The sequence below is a fragment of the Salvelinus fontinalis genome, chromosome 2, assembly GCF_029448725.1.
Source record: "Salvelinus fontinalis isolate EN_2023a chromosome 2, ASM2944872v1, whole genome shotgun sequence".
Lineage (NCBI taxonomy): Eukaryota > Metazoa > Chordata > Actinopteri > Salmoniformes > Salmonidae > Salvelinus > Salvelinus fontinalis.
In genome coordinates this window covers 38,696,357-38,708,483 of record NC_074666.1, presented here as the reverse complement: position 1 = coordinate 38,708,483, position 12,127 = coordinate 38,696,357, and the positions used below count along the sequence as shown (strand labels likewise).

The following is a 12,127-nucleotide window of genomic DNA, read 5'->3' as shown; positions in this document are numbered from 1 at the left end:
TTTTTTTTTTTCTCAGGCTTGGACTCATATATAGGCCTATGCATATGGGTGTTTTGAATTAATCATCACCTTATAAAGTGCTGTCCATTTTATTTGTGTTAAGCGTTGAAACAGTATCCACAACGACCAGGTTTTCCACTCAGTTTCAACATGTTGTTGAACTTCTTTCTTCAAATTGATCAGTCACAGTGAGGTGAGTTTTAAAAGCACATACTGTTTTGAGGATAGGTGTCTGCTGTGATTTGCATTGATGTTAGAGGGACAATAGATCTCTGAGTACCAGACCATTAGAACCTGATGGAAATTAGACAGTTGGGTACTACCAAAGCATGTCCAGAGTGCATAAAAGGAGATTCGTGTGTCTCAACAGTCATGTGGAATTTTACTGCGGTCATGACGATAATACGGTCACAGCCCTAGTCAATACACAATAGTGACATTATGAACAACACCAGAGCACTCTAGTCAAATGCTTATAAAATCAGACCAGATGGAATTGGTGGAAGCTGGATAGTCCTCAGAAAGTCCAGTTAAATCAAACGTAACAATGGAATCAATGCAAACCAAACCTGGCTTCTGAACATGAATAAATACATATTACTGAACAAATATGCAGGCTAAGCTGAAGTAATCTAAATCCAATGCAGAAAGGACACACTTTTTGCTCACAAAAAGTAATGCATGGAATAGGTTTAATCTACTGCCATAAATCCATGAACAGGTATCCTTTGAACATTAAACTATGCATGCCTTGGATATTCCAGCTGTTCATGGCCTCTCACCTCTGAGGTCCCTGTTGAAGTCGTGCAGCCTGCGCACCTCCAGCTCCAGCTTGTTCCTCATGGTTTTCTCCAGAGCCTCCCTCTTAGTGGATGACTTGGCCAGGTTCTCATAGGCCTCCGACACCAGCGTGATCTCTGTCTCCAACTGACCAGGGAGATAAGGGGGGGGGGGGGGGGGCTAGCCCTTAGGCACGTGTTGATCTAAAAGGATTGGTGTATGCAATATGGCAGAAGGTGGAACTATAACCATACATCTTATAAACTTTCAGATCTACATTTGTCTCACTTTTACCTTCTGCAGCTTGGTGACCTTCTCGCAGCACACCTCCATCTCCTGCTTGAGCAGCCGGTTCTCCTCTGACACCATGTCCACCATCTGCTGGGCCCGGGACATCATGGCGAAGGGGTCCCCCTGGGGGTGGGGGTAGTGCTGAGGAGGGTGGCCCTGGGATGACTGGGAGTGGTACTGTTGGTGCTGGTGTTGGAGTTGTTGTTGTTGTTGTTGCTGCTGCTGCTGCTGCTGCTGCTGCTGCTGTTGTTGATGATACTGGTGGTGCTGCTGCTGGTGGTGCATCCTGGAGGTGGAGCCGTAGGGGTCGTGTGGGAAGCCGTGGCCCCTCTGAATTGGAGGGTGCATGGGCACGGGACAATATGGGTCTCCCTGGTGTGATCCAGGGCCCTGGGGGCTTCGGGGAGCCATGGAGGCGTAGGGGTCCCCCTGGGGGTGGGGGTGTGTGTGGGAGGGGTGGGAGGCGCTGAGGAGACTACTGAGGGTGGAGGACTGCGCTCGGGACAGAGAGCCCACTGAGGTGACTGAGGAGGTGGGGCTGTGGTGATGGACAGACCTCTGGGAGTGGACCGAGCTCTCCTTATTGGACCTGTGGACACGACAGCCAATCAGAGGTTAACACTAATGGAATGTTAGTTTGTTGACTGTATGTGGGTCTTGGGGTCACTCAAGCACAGCTGACTAACAGTCCATAGATATTATCATAACTTCTATCTTAGTGCTTGCTTATATAAATATATCACCAGGCAAAACATGGACAATGATACTATCTGTTTAATGTAAACTATGGTGATTCACCTGCCATAAGCCAACAAGTTTTTTTTTTTCAACTGACCAAAAAACTATTGTGAACCGCTTTGGAAATAAGCAAACATTCCTGTCTACATAAGACGTCATCAGAGAGCGAACGATCGTGTCGCCACAGGTTTCAGCTGATGATTAAAATGCTGCGGTATTCATAGCTGTTTGCCAATTATTTACTTTCAGGTAAACAAATGATCAAGCAGGAGGGGAAACAGGCAGAACCGGATGTGTCTATCCCCTCTATCCCGACAACTGGCTCAGTGTGTGTGAGAGAAACAGGCCTTCCTCATCAGCCTTCCAGCTAATCAAGAAACCTGTTCACCTAAACAGACAGCCTGGCAGGTAGGGAGGGATGTAGGTAGGCAGGCAGGCAGGGAGGCAGCCAGATAGGGAGGCAGCCAGTCAGGGAGGCAGACAGGCAGCCAGATAGGGAGGCAGCCAGACAGGCAGGCAGGGAGGCAGGCAGACAGGGAGGCAGGCAGACAGGGAGGCAGGCAGACAGAGACAGACAGGATAATATATGGATAGGACAAGTAAGTCACCCTCTAGCAGTGTGTGTGTAGGCAATGACCCCAAGTCACAATCACCCCTAAAAGCCAAAATCACCCCTACGAACGTTAGAGGAGAAGCTCTCAATCATGTTGCCTTGCTCAAGACACAGTGGGTATGTCATTTGTTGAAGTTCTGGATGCCACCCCAGAAGAGACTTTAAATAAATAGCCAGCGAACACAGGGCAGTCTGTCTCTCTAGGGTCATGTTAGGAGTGTGTTTCTCAGCTGAGCCAGGTGTGTGTCATTCAATTAAACAAGACTGTATCAGTTTTTGTTACTTAAGTACTGGTAGCCACATCAACAACATGGCACTATTAAAAGTTTGATACTATCGTAAAAGTGATATAGCTCAGACAGGCAGGATGTTCCTTCAGACAGTCAGACAGCCAGTGAGTCAGTACGGGGGAGAGGGCTGTTAATCTTACTCACCTGAAGGAGCCGTACTCTGGCGGCGACTGGTAGCGGACGTGTGGGACCTCGTTCCTGCCCTGTTCCCTTGGCCGATGGTCCTGGTAATAGTGCCCTCCTTGCTCCTGATGCTGCGGCAGCTGTTTGGGAGAGGAGCCCATGTTCTTGAAGGGGTAGTCAGGTGGGGGGCCCCGGTGCTGGCCCGAGGGCTTGTAGTAGTCCCCCGGCGGACCCGGAGGGGGCAGCTGGGGGGAAAGAGGGGCACTAGTGACAGGGGCGTGGGCCTTGACCCCGCTGGTGGCAAGCGAAAGCTGCATGAGGCGCTCGGAGAGGGAGCGCACATGGCCCTGCTTCAGGTCCTTGAGCCCGTCGTCCTGGTGCACCTTTCCCCCGCTGCTCAGACGCTGAACCGTGGGACGCCCCTCAGTACGCACCTTGCCATTGTTGGTTACGGCTGTCACGTAAAATGCTGCGCCCACCGACGGAGGCAACTGTTGTTGTTGTTGTTGTTGTTGATGTAGCTGGTGGTGCGGGTGGCCGCGAAAGTACTGCGACTGCACCTTGGCCTCCTCGTAAGTGGGTAAGTCCTCTGGGTTGGGGCCCTGGCCGCTACCTCCCCCAGCACCACTCATTCCTCCTCCACTACTACCCCCACCGCGGGAGCCCAGTTTCTCCATGCCACTGTCCGCCTGTAGCTCCTGTCCCTGGGGCTCCTGCCGGGCGATGTGGGGCACCATGGAGTCGTGCCGGTCGTCGTTGGGGCCTGCCTGGCCCGGGTAGCACCCGCTCACCCCTCCTTCCTGCTGCTGCCGCTGTCGTTGCTGCTCCTGCTGTTGCTGCATGGCCAGCTGGTAGTTGCGTCCCTCGTCATAGCGCATCTGCTCCTGGAGGAGTCGCTGCAGGACGGTGTTGCTGCTGCCACTGCTGCTGCTGGACGTCTCGTCGGCCGCCGCCCTCATCTCAGCCTCCCGAAGACCACGCACCTCATGGAAGGACGAGCTGCGCCCGCGGTCGATGTTCCCTGAGAGATGGGAGATTGGGACGAAGAAGGGTGGGTGAGGGGAGGAGGGCGATGAGTCAAGAAGGGATTGAATAGAGAGGTTGAAATGGAGTTGGTGACAGCAGGGAGAGAGGAGATGGGGAGAGAGAGTGAGCGAGCGAGCGAGAAGAGGAGAGGCAGTCAGAGAACACACAAGCCATTTACCAACCACCCCCAACACTCATGAGGGTCATAGCTGAGCACACCAGACATAAGTGATGTTAAGGTGAAAGAATGGAGATGAAAACAATGACAAACGGACTGAACCACCACTATCCTCTGAGAAAACTGGAGAAGATGTGAACCGCCCCACAACCACTCGAGGTAGTTCAGCCCAAACCAGAAAAAAGCATATCAAACCAAAACTCACTTTGCCAAATGAGTAGCATTTGAAGGTATTTTATGGGTTTTAAAGGCCAAATCGGGTGCTTACAAATGTCGGTTTCCAAGGCTATTTAAAGCCAAATTAAACATATGACTATACAACACCATCGTCAGCAGAAATACTGACTTGAAGGCAAATTGAAGGTCACCCAAACCAACCGATTACATGGTCCTAAATCCCAGAGTCAGAGCGTTAAGGACCACCCAGGAGCGTATACTGTAACCCCACTCCCCTTGTGTAGGACAGGACATCAGACTTTTACTGTCAACATGCAGTGAGCACTACTATCGTCGAATGAATCGTGCCCATTTGAATTACTCCCGACTCATTTTATCATTACCCAGCAGATCATTTGCAGAAGGCAAAACCGTCGATTCAAAAATCAAAAAACTCTTTGATCCCAAGCTAGGCATTGTGATTGGTAGACATATGACAATCATACAGTAGGGGAAGGCAAACGTGTTTTAGTAAAAAAAAACATTCAAAGTCATAAAGTAGAAACCACCCAGGGCATGTTAGCTGTTAATTAGCCAACACGCAGGTCTAAATCAAACACACTCATTTCCGGAGAATTAAAATGTACTCTTTAACTTCATCCAATAAAAAGCCACAAGCAAGTGTTATGCTTTAAGGGCTTCACTAGATTTAAGGACCCATTTAGAAACTCAGACTTCTTTCATGTTTTCTTCAAACTGGGTTCTATGGAGTGGTTTCCACTGACGACCTTGAATGCCATTTAAGAGATCTAGTGGTTAAAGAGGCACCATCTACAAAGTAATGAAGGTGAAATTATTACATCTATTGCTTTCTGATATTCTTCTCATTCTCAAGGAGGACGAAGCTTTTTTCCGAAACATCTGTGGTAAATAAATAAATATAAGAAAGTCAGCTTTGGGCCATCCGCCCGCGGGGCTCTCTTCCAAGTCGAAGAAGGAAGAGAGAGAAAAATTAATGTCACATTGGTAGTATACTCTCCCCGACATACTTCCACTGCTATTTCCTGCCGCTCTTCTCCTTTTTCTGACTCGCCCTCTTCAGAACCAACTAGTACCAACCAGGACAACGGACAAATGGAGGATGGAACAGAAACAAAACACAAACAACTGATAATAAACGGGAAGAGAAATGAAGGATGCAGCGGCATGACAGAAGGCATTGGTTTTTGACACAGCGAGACAGTGATTTATTTAAAAGGCTGCTGCCTGCGTCCTGTATACAGAGGAAGTAGGGAATCTGACAGGCAGGCAGGCAGCACACTAGACACCGAGCAGGCGGGGGGGAATTTCTTAACTCCTATTACTTTCACATAGTAGTCTCTACTATACTGATGGTAATTCATGAACTAACATTGGCATTCAGAATGGTCTACTTCTGCTCAATCAAATTCATGAAAAGGGTAAAACTACTACTGTGCCAGATGAATTGTGTTGGGTTGCTTGAAATGAAAACTCAGTCTTACTGTACTGGCTCGTTTAAAATCTGCTCGTTAATTATTCCTCTACACCCCCCTCCCTCTCTGTGATTTCGTAACCCCTGCCATCTTCTCTACCCCCCCCCTAGACTTATTCTACTCCCTCCCTCTGGTCACCTACCTGTGTGGCTGCTCTCACCGCGCTCCTCCGGCACTGCTCTCACTGGGCTCTGCTGCTCATGATGCTGCGGAGGACAGGTACCGAGATGGGGGTCTCCGGGGGGGGTCTCCTGCTGGTCCTGTAGCGTCACCAGTTCCTCCAGGCGCTCCAACAAGTAGAGGCGCTGGTCCACGTCGCTTAGCCCCAGCCACTCTGCAACAGGAAGAGCCACTCTCAACCAACCAGCCTCAATAATGGGGGTGGGGTCCCACACGCATGGCTTCAGGGGCCGCTCAGAGGAGGAGGAGGGACGAGGGTTTTGGGAATGTGAAATGGGGGGGGGGGGCACTTTCAGTCAAGTCGTTTCCCTCTCAGGTTTGGCCGTGAGCAGATAGCACAAGCCAGAGTGAGCCTTGCCCCCTACAGCTGTGTGACTGGCTGTGCAGGGGTTTGGGAAGTAACTGTGCGTGTGTGTGTGTGTGTGTGTGTGTGTGTGTGTATGTGTGTGTGTGTGTGTGTGTGCGTGTGTGTGTGTGCGTGTGTGTGTGTGTGTGTTGGCCTTTGGCTGGAATCAAACACAGGATATGAGGATGTTCAGGATTCGGTCAGAACAGAGAAAGGGGATCTGAGGTTTCTCTTGACAAAACAAGACAACTCCCTGTGTGAACCAGAGGTGATTCTCTGGACACAATCTTTCGTGGGGAAGTTACTGAACATTGGTGAGAGACAGTTACAGCTAGTATCAAGAATTTGTAAAAACAACTTTTAAAGAGAAAGTCTGCTTAAATGTTCTTCCCTAGGCTCTTTGTCAACAGGCGTTCGGAAGTGGGTGAAATCCCAGAGAGACAGTCAAACTCTCAACAGAAATAGGTCCTACAGACCTGGCAGCCATTCCCCACACACGCAGATGCACTTCCCTTCCTCTAACACAGCGAGAGCAATCAGTGCTGATAAAGCCAGATTTGGTTTCTCAAAACACACACACACCCAAGACACGTACATACATGTAAAAACAAATGTAAGAGTACACACACACACGATAGGACAGTATGATGAGAAAGACAATCACAACAAGGACTAATCACCCTCCCCTCTGAATAATGACTTCCAGACGGTCCCTTCAACCCCCTCTCCCTACGTTTGCTGGCGCTCAAACGGTAAGTTCCTTGACGGTTTCAGATAAACAGTTTATTCCGTAGCCAGAGCTGGCCGCAGTGGATTCAGGGAATCTGGCATTCCGGTCGTTCCTCAGATAGGTCTCCCTGTAAGTGTTCCCAGTGGCTTTGACCTCTGTGTGTGTCATGTCAGCCACACACACACACACACCTTGCTGACAGTTAAAGTGTTGCCATAGTGTGTGTGTCAGTCGTGACTGAAAACAACACCTACAGAGAGTCAGGAGCCTGGCGTACCTTTACACATACCTGAGCTAGCCTGGGTCTGGCCTGGGTCTCAGCAGCACAGACAGAGAGAGCACAGCATGACATTCACCTCAACACGCACCCTGTTTGAAATTCCACTGTCACGATTTGAGAAATAACATTCAAGTTCATGTCTCACATCCATCCACCTTGTTTGAAATACCACTGCCATGATGGATCTTAACTGCAAATTCACACAAAGTATGATAAAGGGTCACATACCAAGGGAGCAGTAGGCTGCAATGGAATTTTGTGAGATATTCCACAGAACCAAAACAACGCCAAGAGACCCAGCCTACTGTATTCAATCCAAGTCAATCTTTCCCACGAAGCAGCTGAAGCACTCAGGATCACACACTGCTCTCAGCTCATACCTTCGTTCTGCAAAGAGTTACCACGGCACACCTCTCTTCTTCCCTCCCTCCCACTTCCCAGCAGGTGGGGCTTGGACTAGGAGGACAGGTGAATCTGGAGGACCTCCAGGATCTCGTCACACCCTCATACCTGCGCGCTGGTGTAACCGTTCCTTTACACCGTTTGCCATTAACCCGCCAGCCACCTGCTGCTGCTTCACCACAGACACTTCCTCTTTAGAGGGCCAGCCCTCACCTGTCGTACCAATGGAGGGACAGACAAACAGGTGAGTCAGGAGAGAAAGATAGAGCTATGAGAGAGATGAGTGGCAGGTACGGGTAACAGACAGGTACGATATAAGGGTTAAGGAAGATAAATGAGTCAGGCCAGAGAGGCTCTCACAGACAGGTAAGAGAGTTGAGTAACCTAGCTAAAAGGCAGGTGATTCAGATGTGACACCAAAACATAGTCATATTATGAAACCCATTGAGGGACAATCACTAACGGATGATAATCGGTTTTGGACCAAAACAAACTAAGGGTGACTCAGGTCGGCTAAATAACATGGACTCATTGAACTCAACATCACAGGAGAAAGGGAGAAATATTCGTCCAAATTAAGCTGATTCAGGTCCTTTGATCCCTGATGGTCCTGACCACCTGTGTGCGCTGTGTGAGGTGTGTGTCTGTCTACACTCTCTTTAACTTCTCTCCTTGTCTTTCATCAGTAGCCAGGCTGGGGGAGCCAAAGTCAACCCTGGCAGGCAGGTCTGGAATCAGGTGGAGACTGATGGGAGTGTGAGTGTATGGGCACAGGTGCAAACTCCCGCTGGCCCCAGATCAGTGAGTCAGACAGGGACAGACAGGCCTACACATAGAATGGCTGGGAAAGCTGTGCAAGAGTTAGTCAGTCTCTCTACATAAACCCTAAAGGGAGAGAGCGAGGGAAGAGGAGAGAGAGAGAGCGAGGGAAGAGGAGGAGAGAAAGAGAGATTCACAGAAAAATAGTGTGAGTGGGAAAGAGACGGAGAGACACAGAAAAAGAGTGAGTGAGTGAGAAAGAGAGTTAAAGGGAGATAGTAAGACAACAGATTTCCCTCTCTCCCAATCTCAAAGCTTCATTGAATTAAAACGGCATCAATCATTGATAGCCAGCCACGTTCTAAGACCTACAGGCTTATGACCAGAAACATATCTCATCTGAGTGAGTGAGGCATTCAGCCTTTAGCCTGATCCCAGACCTGTGTAGAGAGAGACACTGTTTCAACCTCTGCTCCTAGCTTCAGCCAGCGATTAACCAGGAGCTTCGAGATGCACTGATATACATTAGTAGCTAGTTATGACCATTATGAGTTGCCCTTTCATATTTTGAATGGAGCTTGAGGTTGCACTGTCTTATGTAAATATTTGCCTTCAATGCGCAAGTTTCCCAGCGCCCCCACACACGGCCTGTTTATTCTGCTAATACACCAGGAATGCAGAGCGGGATGAGCAGCAGTGGGAGAGAGGGGGAAGGGAGAGAGAATGGAAAAGAGGGGTGTTGCCACGGGAAAGTAAGCATTTCATTGGACGGTGTATACCATGTGTATCCTGGACATATGACTAATAAAACCTGAAACTTGAAACAAGACAGGAAGGAAAAGGAGAGAGAACTATAGAGGGGGATAGATGGAGGAAGACAAAGAGAGAAACGGCCCCTGACAGTAAGGTTGACCTCATCAGTGTGAGACACTGCAGGTTTCAGCCCTTTTTCCCCCTCAGTAGACATACTGCAGGATACACACACTGGGTCCTGAAAGTGCACCACACGCACACAGTGTGCGTATCCTGCCGTCTCCAGAGAACACAAGTGGTTTTTCCCTCAGGAGAGAGTGCAGGTTACACATACAGGGGTCCTGGGAACACTTCACACGCCCCACCACGGACACACGCCCCACCACGGACACACGCCCCACCACGGACACACGGTTCCCTGGAGAGTGATACTACAGGTTACATATGGGGACCTGAGAACCCATCACTAAGTACAAACACACACACTTAGTTTCCCCATGGGAATCATGAACACACACACACTTAGTTCTCCCCAGGGGAATCATGAACACAGACTTAATTTCCCCCAGGGGAATCATGAACACAGACTTAATTTCCCCCAGGGGAATCATGAACACAGACTTAATTTCCCCCAGGGGAATCATGAACACACACACACACACTTAGTTCTCCCCAGGGGAATCATGAACACACACACACACACTTAGTTCTCCCCAGGGGAATCATGAACACAGACACTTAGTTTTCCCCAGGGGAATCATGAACAGGAGCAGTAGGTAGATAAAGATGATTTACACTATTCAGACCAGGAATAGAGCTAGGGTCAGACCTGGGTTCAAATACTACTTGAAATCTTTCAAATAGTTCTGGCATTTGTGTTAGCCTGCCTGGACTGCCATGCAAGCAGGATTTGCACCTTTGGGACTTTTCCATTGGTTTCACTGCAACAGGCAAATGCAATCAACCAGCCAAAGTATTTACAAATAATTCTAATAGTATTTGAACCCTGGTCTGCCCAGGGCTAGGGGCTGGGAAACTAGGATGCTACGCTAACACTCACCCATTACTTCCCTGTGTCTAACAAGAGTCCCAGTCATGTTTTCTCAGAAGGGACTCCCACACGGCCCATATACACATGCAGCTGTAGAGGGCAGAGAACAGTGTCCTAGTTCCCATCTGCTTCAGATCCACTGTTTGCTCTGCCTACGTAGAGAGAAGGGACTGAAGGAGATGACTGTCTTTGTCCTGCATCTGCCTCCTGTCCACTGCACAGTAACAAACACTGTATAGTCACACACTTAGCCCTAGGGAACATGCCAGGGAGTGTGTGGGTTTTTGATCCCAATATGGCAACCCCCTTCTGACACACAAACACACTGGGGGAGAGAGAGAGAGGCAACTGACCCCAAAGAACCCTGTAGCTAAAGTATACTGGCCCCCTTCACTCACACAAACGGTCATCTTTCTCGGCAGTGTTTATGTAAGAGCGGCACATTCGTGGAAGGCGTCCAGTGGTTTAATGAACTCCAGAGAGCTCGTCCACGTTCAGCTTTTCTCTCAACTTAATGTAGGACAAGATAGCACTGACAATATTGTTATGGGAGCGACAGGAGAGGAGAGGGACGGGGAGGGAGGTAGAAGTGTGATGGAGAAAAGCGGGCTAGAGCAGAGAAATATGTAGGGAAGGTCACAAGAAAGGCATGAGGGGAGGTGAAAGAGGATATTTGGTACAGAGCAAGAGGGAGAGAGAGAGATTGGGGGAACAAGGAAAAACTGAGAAACATGGCAGGAACCAAGCAGGAAATGCAACATTCCAATCTGGAACGGCCACCCCTCTTCCTCCCCCGGCGGTAGAGAGCATGAAGCCTACTCTCCCTTGGCGTCCTTTACACTGGGCTCTGTCCTGGAAGATTCTCCCACCGCAGCACAACTGGGGAAGACAGAAAAAGGCCAAGAAAATCTGACACACACAGTCATATCTGTACGCTCTCTTTCGCTCTCTCCCTTTACCTCTTTCCATAACCCCTTCTCCCCCCGTTCTCTCCACCTCCCTCCCCCCTCAGTCGCTCCAAGGCTGGCCATTGCAAGGATTATTATGAGGAGCTGGATCATGTTCCATGAAACATGGGAAGGGGGTGGACAGAGAGAAAGCAGAATCCTCCACAGGGCCCACACTACTTCAGCTTCAGTGAGGACACTCCTGGAGGAGTAAGGCGGCCATTGTTGTAACCTCCGCAGTATTGTGACAATCTTTCAATCAGCGCCCTTCACTTTGCCTTTCAAAAACAGCAGCCCCACACCAGACTATTCAACTAATTCAATTTGACCTAGATAGAGTCATATGGGAATTTCCATGTAAAAAGCCCCATGAGCACTAACATGTAAAGTTCATAGGAACACATCAAATGTGGTGTCAAATGAAAGCTAAGAGTCTATATTTGAGAAATTAAAGCATATACAATGCATTCGGAAAGTATCCAGATCCCTTGGCTTTTTCCACATTTTGTTACGTTACAGCCTTATTCGAAAAATGTCTCAATTGTTTTTTCCCCCTCATCAATCTACACACTATACCCCATAATAACAATGCAAAAACAGGTTTTTAGAAATGTTTGCACATTTCTTAGGACTTTGTCATTCTGTTACCAAATCGGTAACATAAATACCAAAAATATCTGTTACAGAAATACTGCAACTGAATTGGCTACAATGATAATTCATAGTAGTCACAAACCAGTTGGATCACCTGCTACTGTCCTACCTTCCATTAGCACACTTATGTTCAGCTCATAACTGTTTTTTCTGTCACGTTGTGGTCAAAGCAAGAGTGTGAAAACAATCTCTCCCTCCCATGAGCCCCCTCTCGTTTCATTTACTGTAAACAGACCTCTCACCCACTGAGCACCGACTAACACCGAACGTCTATTGACGTTGAAATTTGGTTAGTCCAAATCTGAACCAATCAGAA

At 48.8% G+C, this 12,127-nt stretch overlaps 1 protein-coding gene across 3 annotated transcripts in view; it reads right to left on the bottom strand.

Moving 5' to 3' along the window:
* The window catches only part of LOC129818328 (angiomotin-like), a 58,325-nt gene that overhangs the window by 21,746 nt on the left and 24,452 nt on the right, over positions 1 to 12,127 (bottom strand). For 2 of the 3 annotated variants that reach the window (XM_055874108.1, XM_055874126.1), the window contains 6 exons: positions 5,852 to 6,043; positions 5,245 to 5,303; positions 5,056 to 5,116; positions 2,857 to 3,856; positions 1,075 to 1,660; positions 783 to 927 (listed from right to left, as the gene is read on the bottom strand). In XM_055874108.1, the coding sequence (XP_055730083.1) occupies positions 783 to 927; positions 1,075 to 1,660; positions 2,857 to 3,856; positions 5,056 to 5,116; positions 5,245 to 5,303; positions 5,852 to 6,043 (2,043 nt within the window). The remainder of the gene's footprint in view (positions 1 to 782; positions 928 to 1,074; positions 1,661 to 2,856; positions 3,857 to 5,055; positions 5,117 to 5,244; positions 5,304 to 5,851; positions 6,044 to 12,127) is intronic. The other variant, XM_055874117.1, reaches the window with a different exon arrangement.